The sequence below is a fragment of the Lithobates pipiens genome, unplaced genomic scaffold (genome assembly GCF_037356315.1).
Source record: "Lithobates pipiens isolate NorthernLeopardFrog02 unplaced genomic scaffold, aLitPip1_a1.2 Scaffold_25, whole genome shotgun sequence".
NCBI classification, from domain to species: domain Eukaryota; kingdom Metazoa; phylum Chordata; class Amphibia; order Anura; family Ranidae; genus Lithobates; species Lithobates pipiens.
This window is the reverse complement of record NW_027507787.1, coordinates 10,763,591-10,779,290: the sequence shown is the minus strand read 5'-3', so window position 1 is coordinate 10,779,290 and position 15,700 is coordinate 10,763,591. Positions and strand designations below refer to the sequence as shown.

Genomic DNA, 15,700 nt, shown 5'->3' with positions numbered 1-15,700 from the left:
CAGGTGATATAATTTGCTGCTCGGTGATTGCAGTATTCTAGTCTGCAACTCCCCAAGGTAATACTTATCTGGAACGTTAGTGGGCCCCAAGGACAGGAGTTGAGAACCACTGCCTTAAAGTGGTTGTAAACCCTTACAACACACTTTGACCTACAGGCAAGCCTAGATTAAGGCTTACCTGTAGGTCCAAGAAATATCTCCTAAACCTATACGGTTTAGGAGATATTTGCCCAAAGACAGGCACCGCTGTCTACGGCACATGCGCCGTAGACAGCGGCGCGCAGGCGCACTGAGCGTGGGATTTTCAACGACGGAGCTGCCACGCGTGTCGGCTCCCGTGCGCGGGAGTGACGTCATCGCGGCTTCGCCGAATGACAGCGGCGGAGCTGCGAGACCCCACCGAGAAGATGGATGCTCCGGACTACAGGGGACAGCGGTGACTTCGCTGGCTCCTGTGTCAGATAAGTGACACATAATGGACTACTATGTGATGCATAGTAGTCCATTATGCTTTGCCTTTGCAGGGAATGAAAGAACTCATCAGGGTTTACTTCCTCTTTAAGGCTCAAGCACATTGTCCTCTGCGCTGAATGTACAGCTGGCGGTGTGCGCTGGAGGAAGTTATACTGATTCCAGGGCAACACACTTCTTACCTTTAGTGCAAACCTTACTGAAAAAGGCACAAAAGTGAAATGTCATCAAGTTCTACTGGCCCCCAGTATAGTACTACACGCTGTACTTTTTTTCAGTGCACATGAACAGCACTGCACTGGTGTGGTGTTCACTGGCATAGTTGGAAACAAGGTTGTTTTTGTTGCCAATGTTGCTTTGGTACGGCCTTCTTTAATCCCAACGAACATTGAGGCTAGATTCACACTTATGCAAAGGTTTCCCCCGCATCCAATTTTACATGACAGGAGACTGACTGGCTAACAATGGAGCCAGTTCACACATCTCCAGAGCGGCTGTAGAGCAGATTGTGCAGAGGTGCTGTGTCTTTGGCTGCGTGTCAGGCAAAAAACGTGAGCCGGATTTGTCCCCAGAACAGGGACAGCACCAGACCCCTGCTGTGAGCCGTATCCAAATTAATTGTAAACCCACCCTGAGCGAATAAAAAAAAAAAAAAAAAAAAAAAAAAAAAATTGTGGCCCTGCATACACTGAATTACTTTCTGGAATCTGGAAATTGATTTGACGTGTTTATCACCACCAGTGCAGGTTATAGTTAAAGCGGTGTTCCGAAAAAAAAAAAAAAAAAAAAAAAAAAAAAAAAAAAATGTAAAAGCCAGCAGCAGCTAACTATACTGCATTTTCTGGCTTATAAAAATAGGACACTTACCTGTCCAGCAATGTTGCTGTCAGCTGTGGGGTGCTGCCATTGCAGGTAAGGGTACCTGGCAGTGTAGCCTTACGGCTCCACACCAGGAACCCTACTGCGCATACCTGAGACCCCTCTCCTACTGGCCCAGCGACAGAGGGAGGAGGGAGCCCCACGGTGATGTCACGGGCCGGGGCCAGGACTCCCGGAAGAGTGAAGAGGATACCCTTTTTTTTTTTTTTGACAGGTATCCTGTCCCCTCCAGAACTGAATTGTGCTACGACACCTGACCTTCTGTCAGCTATTGACATCACTAAATAAGGGATAGAATTTTCCTTATAAAAAAAGGTTACTTAGTAGACCGACAGTATTAATGTTGTTCACGGATGAACATGGTTTTGTATCAAAACAAAGATCAAATCAGTAAGAATAAATGCATACATACAAGCACATGGCATTAAAAATATCAAACGCATTTTGTAAAGGATGACTTTAATTTACAGTATTTGATCAAAATTCTAAGTTCTGTGACAAACATCTTTGGAACTACAGTGGCAGAACATTATAGAAACCCTTCTGTTGAATGCAAGGCCCTTAAGCGGTTTAAAAAAATAAAAAAACAAAAACCTTGAGAACATTTGTTTCTGCAGATGGTTTGTAAGCTTGTGGAAGAGTATAATGCTAACAGAAAAGTTAATATAAAAGCTTTGTTAAGAAAAAAAATAAAAATAAAAAAAATAAAATCCTCAAATAATGAGCACACTGCAGGTCAATATGCACCAACAGTCACTATGGCATAGACCTTTTGCATACAGGTTATTAAAAAAAAAAAAAAAAAAAAAAAAACCCCAGGCATTACGTTGCATGTGTGTGACAGTGACTATTTACAGGAAGCAATTCAGACTAAATCTGAAACAAGATAGGGAAAAAAAAAAAAAAAAAACTATATTTCAGCAGCAACAGGTTTAAAAAATAAAAATAAAAAATAAAGAAAAAGAAAAAAGTGGCCAGGTCAATGTGCAAACCAATAACAGACTCTCCACACAAAAAAAATAAAAAATAAAATAAAAATAAAAAAACCCAAACACTTAAAAGCAGGGCCAATTCCACTCAACAAGTGCATTTATGGAAAGTCTTCCCTGAAAAAAAGTTCTAAAAAATACTCCTCATGGCAAAGAAACCTTGTGCCATTAATATCTCTGCCTCTGGTATTATGAATAGAAAAGGTTACATTGAAGGGGCTTTGGGGATATTTTTTTTTCTTGAGCAGGGGGGCTGGAGGGAGGCATGTTAAAAAAAAAAAAAAAAAAAAAAAAATTAACCACATAATATTTGTACTACATGGACAGACAGATCAATTGGAGAAACTGTTCAACAAGCAGGAAGTTAAGTATGTGGTAGTTGCACTCTACTTGCCGCCATGCACACAATAAAAAAATAAAATGATGTCCAGAGCACGCACAACCATAACACCTTCCATGTGCCAATGTGTCAACAAGGTATCTGCAAGGCCACTAAATATGATGCGCACATTATGTTCCTATGCTTTTAGGACACTGTATACACCAATGGTGTAATGTTAAGATAGAAAAGATATGGACGGAAGCATTCAAAAGCAGGTCCTCTGCAAGGCATGAGGAAGAGCACAATTGAAGTCTTGTGGTTATATGTAAACTTATAGAAGATTTTTTTTTTCCTTTTATATAAAGAGGGTGAAAACTACAATCCAGCATATGTTCTGATATTTATGTGAAGGTCAGGCCAGCCTCATTGTAGACCTTGAACACTTTCTCAATGGCGTTCACATAGGCAGCGGTTCTCAAGTCCAAGCCCAAGTTGTACTTCATTGCAGTACGCATAATTTGCTGAAATAAAAAATTTTGATTGTTAAAGCACAATATAGGTTTACAGGTCACACGTAAGACAGATGGGAATACAGACAAGATAGTTCAAGGCTAAATTCTAGGATTGCAAGAGGCCAATACAATGTCGAGACGTGAGAGTGCAAGAGAGCGAGCGCTCAACAGTATTATAATACAGAGCTCCGTTAAAGTGGAAGTAAACCCATAGATTTAAACAGTTAAAAAAAAAAAAAAAAAAAAAAAAAAAAAAAAACATGCCGGGAATGCTAACTGCACATTGGCTGTGCTCTCAGCCAAACTATCAAACCATCCAATGGCTGGTGTCATAACGAATCACATGTGCAGCACCATAGCAGTTGAAGATTAAACAGAGACAAAGATGGCAGCTTCCTTGGCTGAAAACGATAGGGGAGTTTACTTCCACTAATGAGTCTTTTAGATGCCCCTGGGGTTAACCTAGAGCAGGGGGTAGACAATCTGGGGCCCTCCAGCTGTTGTGGAATTACATTTCCCATGAGGCATTGCAAGGCTGGCAGTTACAATTACTCCCAGAGGCATGATGCGACCTGTAGTTCTGCAACAGCACCCCAGGTTGACTACCCCTGAACTAGAGCAAGGGTTGGCAAATTAAGTGGCACAAAATTTATATATAAATTATATATATACATACACACACACACACACACACACACACACACACACACACACACACACACACACACACCTCTCGTACTGTGTCTTCCCTCATAAAAGGCAGTTGCCTATGGGCCACTCAGAGTGCCTCATCTGATACTGTGAAAAGTGTTGTGTGCAAAATCATTGTACACTACAAGTTGTTCAACTGCTTTGTTGTCACTTTATCATTAGCTGCTGTCTACTATGTAGTTTGTATCCCTTCTGCTTTATCACCACACTGTATGCATTGTCAGTAGTTTTAACGAGACTAGTGATCTCATGCCCAACAGTTATGTTTCAGAATAGTGCAAAAGGCAGCAGCTTGGGGGAGAGGGGGAGCATCTCAGGAGCAGGTATTGAGGCAATTGAAACCACTGAACACTAATGTTGAATTATTTTATGCACCAATACCAAATCGAGGGGGGGGGGGGGGGGGGGGGATGTTTGCTGCACTGGCACCAATACTGAGAAGGGTACAGTTATTGCAGTCAACAACAATGTCAGGACTTCGTAATAAATATACCCTTTTTTCTCTCTATTACTATTACTGTAGTTTTTATAGCACAATTTACCAACATTTCATTTAGTGATTGAGAGAAAGTGTGAAGTAGGCATTTTGTTTTACATATTTGGCAAACTAGGCTCTAGAGTCATCTTTCAAAGAAAAGATAAAATAAATGTGTTAAATTTCAACAATCCAGAGACACATTAGGCAGTAGGAAGGTAGCGATTTGATATACAACTAAATCTGCAAATAAAATTCCAAAAACCACCACAAAAAAAAAAAAAAAAAAACACACACACACACACACACACACACTTGCTACAGTAAAGTCTCAGAAGACATGGGTCTAGACCTGTGGACCCAAACTTTTTTTTTATAACTCAAATCAATCATACTTTAGACAGACAGACAGACATACAATTTTAAAAAGGCAGACTTACTCTTGCTGATCTTTCCATGGTATATGCCAAGCCAGAGTGGACAATATCTTTTTCAGAAGCACCCTGTCAACAAAAGCAACCATTATAAAAATCACATTAGTAAAAAAAGAGAACAGTCATCTAATACTTAAATCACGTATGCCCAAAAGCAGTCTTAAGCTTCCTGTTGTAAGCTGACAAAAGCGGAGTTCCGCTGATTTTTTTTTTTTTTTAAGTCAGCAGCTACAAAATACTGCAGCTGCTGACTTTTGAAATATGGATACTTGCCTGTCCAGGGCGCCCACGATGTCCTCACCCAAAGCCGATATGTCCATCGGGTGGAGGCGCTGCCATCTTTGGTAAGGGAATCAGGAAGTGAAGCCAGCCTGGTTCCCTACTGCGCATGCGCGCTTCGTGTCCTCACTGGTCACTTCTGAAAGGTGCCAAATGTGACACCAGAGGGGAAGGTGGTAGAATCCGATCAGTGGAAGTTCCATTTTTGGGTGGAACTCTGCTTTAAAAAAGCAAAGTCCACCTTTTACAAAATGAATGCACATGTATCTGCGCATTTATTTGCCCCCAATCAGCCTGCAAAGTATTGTAACTGCAATCAGTAATTACAGGTGTAATGCCAGAATTCTGCAGACTGTTTCCCTCCAGCATACAAATTTTCAGTTGAGGAGCTGGATGTCAATGAGCTTACATTGAGAATTAAAAGTCTGTATGATGGGGTAGAAGAGGGGACTTGTAGTTTATTCATTCTGAGATATCTAAATGAACTACAGGGCTGCACTAGGTTAAACCCTTAATAAAAGTATAACATGGTGAAAAAAAAAAAAAAAAAAAAAAAAAAAAAAAAAAAAAAAAGAAGGGGGGGGGGGGGGGGGAGTTAGACCATCTGGATTCGCCACTACCATCTGCATACACCAAGGGGGGAAGATCCTCCACCAATAAACCTATTGCAGCTTACCAGCTGGCTTGATCTCTTTTTAGGGAGATCCAACGTGCCTGTGGCTTATCCCCCAGCCTGGGTATCTGTGCCAAATTGCATGCGGTATATCCCGAGGGTCCACTTGGATCAACATAAAGGACTCCCACTTTAACGGTGGTGACGTCAGCACGCTGCTCAACCCTACGCCGTCTCGTCAAAAGATGACTTCCTCCTGGGGCACTAAACGACGCAGGGTTGAGCGGCGTGCAGACATCACCACCATTCCCCGTCTGTCCAGGAAGCGACGGGCAGCGAGAGAGAGCCGGCCGGCTCGACAATATGATACACGCTTTTTTTATACAGCAAAAATGTAAGTGCATGATTGACGCATATTCGTTTTATTAAATTTGTTTGTGGAATTACGCTATGGGATCTCTGTTTTTATTTGTTTAAATGAGCATATACCAATATGGCTGTGAGGAGAGGTTAAAGAAAGAGTCATTTATGTTGATCCAAGTGGACCATCGGGATATACCGCATGCAATTTGGCACAGAGACCCAGACTGCGGGATAAGCCACAGGCACGTTGGATCTCCCTAAGCCCCTGTACACGGTCGGAGATTCTGCCAACCAAATCCGTCGGATTTTGTCTGACGGATTGTGTCCGAAACTGTTGCATACACACGGTCGGACTAAGTTGTCGAAAAATCCGATCTTTCAGAATGTGATGATGTAATTTCGTTACGATGGGACTACATTCAGGCTAGTAGCCAATAGCTTTGATGTAGGAATTTGATCTGAGCATGCGTGGCACTTGGTCCGATCAAAATTTGCTACACATGATCGGAGTATGTCCGATCGAACAAGTTGGTCGGGAAATATTTCCAACATGTTGGAAAATTGGGTCAGTCGGACGGAATCAGTCCGATGCATACCACACAGTCAGATTATCCGACAACACGGTCCGATAGGACAGATTCCGACGGATTCTCCGACCGTGTGTACAAGGGCTAAAAAGATCTAGCCAGCTGGTAAGCTGCAGTAGGTTTATTGGTGGAGGATCTTCCCCTTAGTGTACTGTCACGTTTTTGAGGGTGTTGTGTGCAGTGTTACTATAGAAGATTGAAGATCTATCGCTCTACTCTAACTGTGGACTCTACTTCAATTGTATAAGTATCTAGTTGATCACGTATACTTTATGATTTTCAGCGCAGATTTTTCTGTTTATTTATACTGTATCTCACATCAAGTTGCAGCAGAAACTCGTTTTTATTATTTAGTTTACGATTATTAGACATCGCTGTTTTCCCACTAACATCAAACACTACCCCCCAACCAATCCAACCCCAATCATTCTGTAAGATTAGAAACAAGGAGGAGGTTTCTTTTAAATAAAATAGGAAGTGGTTATGGGACACATGACAGCTCTGAATTTGAGAAGATTATATTGTTTTATGCATTTAAAAACATACATAGACAAAAAGGAAGCCAATAAGATAAAGGTTCATTGATGGAGTTTACCCTTTAATCACTGGTCATCCGCAGGCAGTGTATAAAACAGACTGGAAAAACCAACTCATGGCTGCAGCAGCCTGCAAGCACCACCTGTGCAACTTCTGGTTTTATGACCTAAAACCTGGGCACTGCCAAGACCTGCTTCATCCTCCCATCCCCAATGTCTGCCTACACAGTTAAAAGTGTAACTTTACCCATAACTCCGGGATTAAAAAAAAACAAACATTTTTTATAATTGTTCAGCACGGAACTTGCATGTCACAACAATATTCATGCCATCAACATGTGTGTGCTGTAAATTGCCTCCAGTATTGTTCCCATTTCTCCTTGCTGGAGGCTGCCATTTTGCAATAGCCCAGAGAAGCACTAACTCTTTAGGCCATCAGTCTCTATAAATGCGACAGTGCCTAAAAATAGCAGATGAGCATGTGCAGAGCTGTGTATTACTGGATTTTAAAACAGTAGAGACACTTTTTGTTAATGTTTTACATCGCTATACCTTCAAAACAGACTAGTAGGACTTAATTTCCTTGCAAAATGGAAAAAAAAAAAAAAAAAAAAAAAAAAAAGGAGGAAGTGGTACTCTCTTTTAACCCCCCCCCCCCCCCCATTGTGTAAACATGTGCACAAGTAATAACATAATACGACCCAAAGTTGTGGCAAATGTTATCAAAGAATCACATACAGATATCCTAGCCTGAAACTCTGCCGTTGGCACCACTGGAATAGCTCCACCATGTTTCCCAAACTTCCTCTCCAAGCTCTCCTGGACAGACACTAAAGAGAAAAAAAATTAAGAACTTCGTAAAAAAAAAAAACAGTCTGAAGAAAAGAACAAATAATAAAAAAAAAAAAATTTGAGAATTTATACATACTGAGTAAATGATAGTTTGAGTCCCGCTCATATTTGAAGGTTAAGCGACCATAGCTCACATGATTGAGATTCTTCAGCCACTCAAAATAAGAAACTGTTACACCACCAGCATTCAAATAAAGGTCCTGCAAAATAAAAAAGGCATGTGTTCAGGGCAATTTAAAGGTCTTTTAGCCTAAAATTAAAAAGTGGAGTTCCACCCAAAAGTGGAACTTCCACTTTAAGTATTCCTCACCCCCCTGGAGGAGTGTACTTTTTTTTGTGGGACTTCTTGTCCCACTACCTCCTTCCTCTTCTTGGCCACCTAGGCGGCCCCTCCCTGCCAGCGATCTTCTGGGACACGTCACAGGTCCCAAGAAGATTGCCTGGCCAATAGAGCGCATCCTGAAACCGCAAACAGTCATGGCTGGGTTCCCCACAGTTACTATGACGGCACAGAAAAGAAAATGTAAAGTTTAACCACTTCAGCCCCGGAAGATTTGCCCCCTTAATGACCAGCCCATTTTTTTGCTATTCGGCACTGCCTCGCTTTAACCACTTAAGGACCAGGCCTCTTTTTCAGATGGTTTACATGTTTAAAACATTTTTTTTTTGCTAGAAAATGTACTTAGAACCCCCAAACATTTTATAGTTTTTTTTCTCTAACACCCTAGAGAATAAAATGGCGGTCATTGCAATATTTTTTTTTCCTACACCGGATTTGCGCAGCGGTCTTACAAGTGCACTTTTTTGAAGAAAAAAAAAAATAAATAAAATATGCTTATGCGCTCGCTTCTGCGCGTGAGCTCGTCAGGTCGGGGCGTTTTTAAAAACCTTTTAATTTTTTCTTATTTATTTTAATTGATTTTATTTTTACACTTTTTTTTTTTTTTTTTTTTTTTTTTTTGTTAAAAACACATCCCTTGTAATAGAAAAAAGCATGACAGGTCCTCTTAATTATGAGATCTGGGGTCAAAAAGTCCTCAGATCTCATATTTGAGCTTAAATGCAATATAAAAAAAAAAAAAAAAAAACGCAATTTGAAAAAATTACATTGAAAAAAAAATTAGAGCTTCCGCCCTCCTATGGTATAGAGACGAGTGGGGGCCATCTTAGCCTCTCTCGTCTCCATACCCAGCCATCGATGTGGAGGCCGTTGCCTCCGCCGCTACCGACGGCTCCGGTAAGCGGCGGGAGGGGGTGGCACCTCTCCCGCCGCCGATAGCAGTGATCTTGCGGCAAGCCCCCCCACGGAGACCACTGTTATCGCACACACGACCGGCGCCTGAAGAGATGGATATCTCGGTTGTGACGGCAGCTGCTACCGTTACCGAGATATCCCTCTTCAAAAATAGGACGTAAATCAGCGTGCGCTGGTCATTAAGTGGTTAACCGACAATTGCGCGGGCGTGTGACTTTGTACAAAAACAAAATTGATGTCTCTCTCTCTCCTCCCCCACAAAGCTTTTTGGTGGTAATTGATCACCCCTGCGATTTTTTTTCTGCGGTTCCTTAATATATTTGATCTTCCCATTTTTACACCAAATTTTTTTCTTAAAATTTTGTTCAAAGTCAAATTGGCATAACAGGGTGCCCTTTGCTTGTCCAAAATAATATGTATAGGATTTTTGTACTGACTGTAAAATCCTTTTCTCTGAAGTTCATTGACGAAAACAGCATCTTCATCTTGACCTTAGGGTTATATCGCCCCCTTTAGGAGAGGACTAGGCAGAGTGTTAAAAACAGCAACACTTGCACAGTACCACCCAGGGGCAGTCCTACCGGCTATAACCCCTCACACTAAATCCAGCAGCTCAGTTTGTCAAAAGCAGTACAAACCTAAATAGGCGGGGTGGGTGCTGTGTCCGTCAGTAAACTTCAGAGAAAAGGATTTTACGGCGACTACAAAAATACCATTTTCTCTTTCATTCATTGACTGACACAGCATCTTAATCTTGACCTTAGGGATGCCCCAAGCAGTGTCAAAGAAATGAAGGGAGGGAACAGCAAGAAAACAACTCCACCCATAACAACCAGAGCTTCTCAATGGAGGAGTTGCAACCTTAAACAGCCACCTGCAAAACCTTGCGGCCGAAGCAAGTATCCAAAGATGCGCTCACATCAACCTTGTATAATTTTGTGAAAGTGTGAACAAACGACCAGGTCACCGCCTTACACACCTAGGAAACAGTCGCTTGATGTCTGAAAGCACAGGAGGCACCATTTGCCCTGCTAGAACGTGCCGTGACAGGAAAGGGAGACACCCGCCCCCTTATGGCATAAGCCTGAACCACAATCTGTCTGATCCACTGAGATATGGTGGCCAATGAGACTGCCAGTCCCTTCATTGGACCAGCTAATGATACAAACAGCGAGTCCAACCTCCAAAAAAGTAGCAGGCATATACCCGCAGAGCCCAGACCACGTTTAAGGAATGCAAAGCCACCTCTTTGGGCTGTGACGGCCTAGGACAAAAAAGGACAGAAGCACAACGTCCTCATTTAGATGAAAGGCTGAAACAAAGGCTGTGGACGCAGCATTGTTTGAATCCGTGGAGGATCAAGTAGGGAGACTTGCAAGACAAGGCCGCAAACTCAGAAACCCTCCTGGCAGACGTAATAGCCACTAGAAAGACTATTTTCTGAGAGTGTATCAATAAGGGGATCTCCCAAATGTTTCCAAACGGCGAAAGATATCAGCCAAAGCTGATATCTGTCCCTTGATGGTGCTTAAGGCAAGTTTTTGATCCACGCCTCGCTGCAAAAATAGCAGGATCCTGGAAAGCGAGTATGTGCACGGACACCAACCCATCTCCTCACACAGGCAGATGTAGGCCTTCCATGTACAATGATAAATCTTCCGAGATGATGACTTTCCATGACCTCAGCATAGTGGATATTACTGAATCCAACAGACAGACATCGGGTCCCTTAGCATCTGGCTTTCAACAGCCATGCCGTTAAAGCCAGTGACGGTAAAGCAGGATGAAGTATTGGACCTTGTGACAGAAGGTCCTCTCGCATTGGCAGTCGCCAAGGAACATCCGTCACTATTCATACTATGTCAGCGCACCACGGACACCGAGGCTAATGTACCTTCTGAGTCGAGAAGCCAGGAGATCCACATCTGGCGTGCCCCACCTTAGGCAAAAGGAGCCGAAATAAATCCGGATGTAGCCACCATTCCCCTTGGTCCAACATCTAAAACTTAAGTAGTCCGCTTGCTAGTTTTCTACGCCCAGAATGTATACGGCCGACAGAGCTGGCACGTGCCGCTCTACTCAGCGCAGGATGTGCATGACCTCCAGTGCTGCAGCCGAGCATCTTGTTCCTCCTTGAGTTGACATATGCCACCGCAGTGGCATTGCCCGACTGGATCCTGATCGGACGCCCCTGCAGCCTCTGACCATGTGGAGAGGCCCTGCCTGATCGCCCAAAGTTCCAGCACGTTGATCGGCAGGTGGGATCCTTCCTGGGACGACCCTGGGCTGACTGTGCGCCCCAAACTACCCCCCCCCCCCAAATGGTCAGGCTGGCGTCCGTTGTGATCACAGTAAAATAAAAGGGGAAGGAACGACTTCCTGGACCGAAAGGGCCGCGACCTCAGCCACCAGAGCGGGGAATCCCAGACTAGCTCACCCGAATTTGACAATCCAGGGACAACAGAGATTTGTCCCATTTGGACAGGATCTCCTTTTGCAAGAGTCGAGTGTGGAATGGAGTATACAGTACCACCTCGAAAGTGGCTACTATGAGACCCAGGATTTGCATGCAAAAAAACAAAGCGACGACCACCTGCGGGACACCAACAACTTCACCGCAGCTTGAGATGTCAGAAGCTTGTCCGAAGGGAGAAAGACTCACCTATGAGGAGTCCAGAAGCAGGCCCAGGTACTCCAGGCGTTGAGTCGGCAACTAACACAGACTTCTGTAGGTTCAGCACACAACCAAACTCCCGAAGAGTTTGTATAGCGATTGCCAGATCCTCCCTTAATTCTGAGGTGGAAGCTGCTCTCAGAAGGAGGTCGTCCAGGTAACACACGATTGCGATCCTTCGCTGCCTTAGTAAAGCCAAAATTGGGGCTAGCACCTTGGTGAAGACCCTTGGTGCTGACACTAGGCCAAAAGGGAGAGCTACAAATTGGTAGTGCTTGTCCGACTGCAAATCGCAAAAACCTCTGATGCTTCATGCATATGGGGACATGCAAGTATGAATCCCGGAAACCTCGCAGGCGTCGGTACAGGCACTATCACCCCACGCAGCAGCAGGTCCTGTACTGCCACGAACAGGGCTTCCCGACAAGCCGGAAGATGACAGTTGCGCAGGGGGGTCTGAAACCATCTTGTATCCTGATTAAACCAGTTGGCAGACCCACTGGTTGGACAGTAGGGAGGTCCACCAGGCTGTAAACTCCCAAAGACGACCCCCCCCCCCCACCCGAGAGTCAGGCGGGCAACCTTCATGCAGTAACATATTTGCTCGCAGGCGTGCGAAACTAGGGACGCTTTTTGTCCCTCAGCAGGCACCTTGTCGGACTGGGAACGCTTACCTGCCGACCCGGGCAGACGAGAAATCCACTTCTGAGCGGAAAGGAGGGCCCTTGCCTACGGCGTGGCTCCTTACCTTTCTGGACTGTGTACACTTACTCCCAGTAACATTCTTAATGTCATCCAGCTAGGCTCCAAATAGCCTCTCTCCCTGGAAGAGCAAGTCCGCCAGTTGCCTTAGATGCTTAGTCCACAGACCCGCGTTTCAGCCAAATCAGACGACGTAGCACTACTGCCGATACAGAGGCTCTAGAGCAGCCTTTCTCAACCTTTTCAAACACAGAGAAACCCTGCTAAAAATTAGAACTCTACAACTCATAATACATTAGTGTGATGGTCAGTGAGCGGAATGGTCCTTACACGTGGTCATTGGGAAGAATTACCTCCTTACAGATAGCTAAAAAGATTAATGGTGTCAGTGGGAACTTATCTGAGAGGCAGAAATTGCCCAAATGCTCAAGGAACCTATAGCAATCTCTAGAGGAGCCCCAGGGTTTCATGGAACCCTGGTTGAGAATCACTGCTCTAGAGAGCAAGGAGGCCCTCTCTTAGGCCGCATCACAGACATACTTAAGGCCCTGCACCAACTGGTCCACCAGCTCCACACAGACCGGGGAAGCCTGTTGCTTCTCCAACTCACAGTGCAACAATTATGCCCATTCAGTAAGCGTCTGACACCAGGGTCGTGGCTGACACTGGCCGCAATGCTTACCCCACCACTGTAAAACATGGACCAGGCAACCACCTCGGTCCTTCTGTCGGCAGGGTCCTTGAAAGCAGGAGTCCCTTCCACCAGAATCATGGTTACTTTTTTTAACCTGGATATGGGGGGGGGGGGGTGGTTTAATTGGAGATGTCCACTTCTTAAAGGAAACTCTCCTCAAAAGGGGGTAACGAACCGCCATGAGTGTCGAGACTAAAAAGGCCCACTGCAGTTTTCCCCCACTCCTTGTAAACAAAAACTTATCAAAATAAGTTGGGTGAGGAAACACCTTAGCCGTGCGGGGCGGCTTGCAGGACCCGAAAAGGGGCCAACACCTCTGTAGATGCCCCCGCCGTATCCTCCATCTTTAGGGTATCCCGCACCGCTGTAATAAGTGCTCCTACAAGCCTTTTCCTGCGCTGACCCGGACACGGAGTCATCCTCACTGTCCGAACAGCCCTGGTCCGCATCCTCTGATATGTTAGAGCAGGGGCCGCGTCTAAATCCGCTTTCCCCAGAAGACGGTGGAGGGAGGGAGCATTTTTTACCCCCCTTGCTCCTGCACGCCGCTTCCACCCCAGCAATAAAGGCCTCCAGGACCGCCGACAGAGCGTCCATAGGCACCGCAGGTGCAGTGGAACCAGCAATAACAGGAATGTCTGGGGAAGAAGTGCCAGCTTCCAACGCCATGCTGACCCACACTCACCTGTCACCACTTGGGGACCTAAGGCAAGTCACACAAAATGTCCACCCTCCCCTGCGTCATCCACAAGGTGTGTGTGAAAAGCACGCTGTTCTAGAAGAAAAAAGCACCCAGTGCTAGAGGCAAAACTACCCGAGGCTACTAGAAAATGGCTGCTGGTTGCCTCAGCAAAAACATCTGAGGGCTCAGAGAAAATGGGCGAACGCCAAAAGGCTAAAAAAAAAAAAAAATAAATAAAAAAAAAAAAAGGGGAAAATGGCAGCGGAGCACGCGATGGCCTCCCCATATGTCAAAACACAGCACAAACACCCCACTGTGGCTCAGAAACAGGGAAGAGGACGAGCGGACCCCCAACACCCAGCGCAGCCCCCTGCCAGGACCCAGAGCCCCCCTGGAGGATTCCCAGCCAGGTACGTGCACCGCACCCCCCATGTGCCCAGTCACACAGTGGCCCATAGCATGGGGAGGAGGGAAGGGACAGGGAGAGAAGAAAGGGAGAGCGAGAGACCCCCTGGTCGAACTCCCAGGGAATGCCCAGCTGCTCCATTGTGCCGAGACAGGTGGAACCATACTTACCCCTCCTGCAGGGACGCATTCCACAGACAGACCCATCACCTGAGCATTACGGGGTAACTGTCGGCCAAGGCACGCTGTGACACAGACAGCAGTAGCCCAATCATGTGTGCCCTGAGGCATATAGCTCAAAAGCCGCCCCTGGCTCAGACGGGGCATGTTGTGGCTGAGCCAGCGCGTAGCTAGGGCCTGCTCACGACTAACAGGAAATATATTATCCAGCCCAGCTGTGGATCACAGGAATCAAAAATGCAGGAAAAAAAAAAAAAAAAAAAAAAATATATAAAATAGATGATGATAATTCCCAGAACCAATGGTCCCACCGGGAGCCAGGTCCTTCTACACTAGGCAGAAAAAAAAAAAAAAAAAAAAAAAACACACCAGAGCTGCTGGATGCAGTGTGAGGGGTTATAGCCAGTAGGACCGCCCCCTAGTACTGTGCAAGTGTTGCAGTTTTTAACACTTTCTGCCTAGTCTTCTCCTAAAGGGGCGAGCGATACAACCCTAAGGTCAAGATGAACATGCTGTGTCTGTTAATGAACGAAAGAAATACGGTTGCCCTTTTTCTTCTAAACCAAAGGTCGCCAAACTTTCCAAGTACAGTGCCAGGTTACGGTCCTTCACAATTTAGGGGCGGTGGGACCATACTGTGGCCATTGGGAGTAGAAATTGTACTGGCTTCAGTGGGAATAAACAATGCATCTTTGAATTAGGGGAAGGAATAATGCCCCATTGTTTGCTTCAATGTGAGAAATGGTGCCACGTTGTTGATGTAAGGACCAGGAATTATGCCCCTTTGGTGATGTCAGTGGGATGACTAGTGTCAGGCAAAAAAAAAAAAAAAAAAAAAAAAAAAAAAAGTGTCCAAAGGGCCAGGGTAGAAGGCCATATCCATCCCCCCAGTTTAGAAGCCACTGTTCTAAGCTATTAGATTCAGAGCTAAAAGTCATTAACCCAGGACAAAAATCATATGTTCTTTATTTATAAGTCTGCATTTGTTAGTTGTAACGCAAGAGTCAGCATGAAAACAATTAGCATTTTCAGAAGTAGAAGTTAAAATGGTAACCTGGTGTTCACACGACAGGTTTCGCTAAGAT

The 15,700-nt window shown here is 44.8% G+C and overlaps 1 protein-coding gene across 1 annotated transcript in view; it reads right to left on the bottom strand.

The window, feature by feature from the left end:
• Positions 1-1,792: 1,792 nt before the first annotated feature.
• The window catches only part of LOC143930095 (glutamate dehydrogenase, mitochondrial), a gene marked incomplete in the record, with an annotated part of 19,464 nt that continues 5,556 nt past the window's right edge, over positions 1,793-15,700 (bottom strand). Inside the window, 4 exon segments of the mRNA XM_077454054.1 lie at positions 1,793-3,182; positions 4,800-4,862; positions 7,910-8,001; positions 8,100-8,223. Coding sequence (XP_077310180.1) covers positions 3,063-3,182; positions 4,800-4,862; positions 7,910-8,001; positions 8,100-8,223 — 399 coding nt within the window.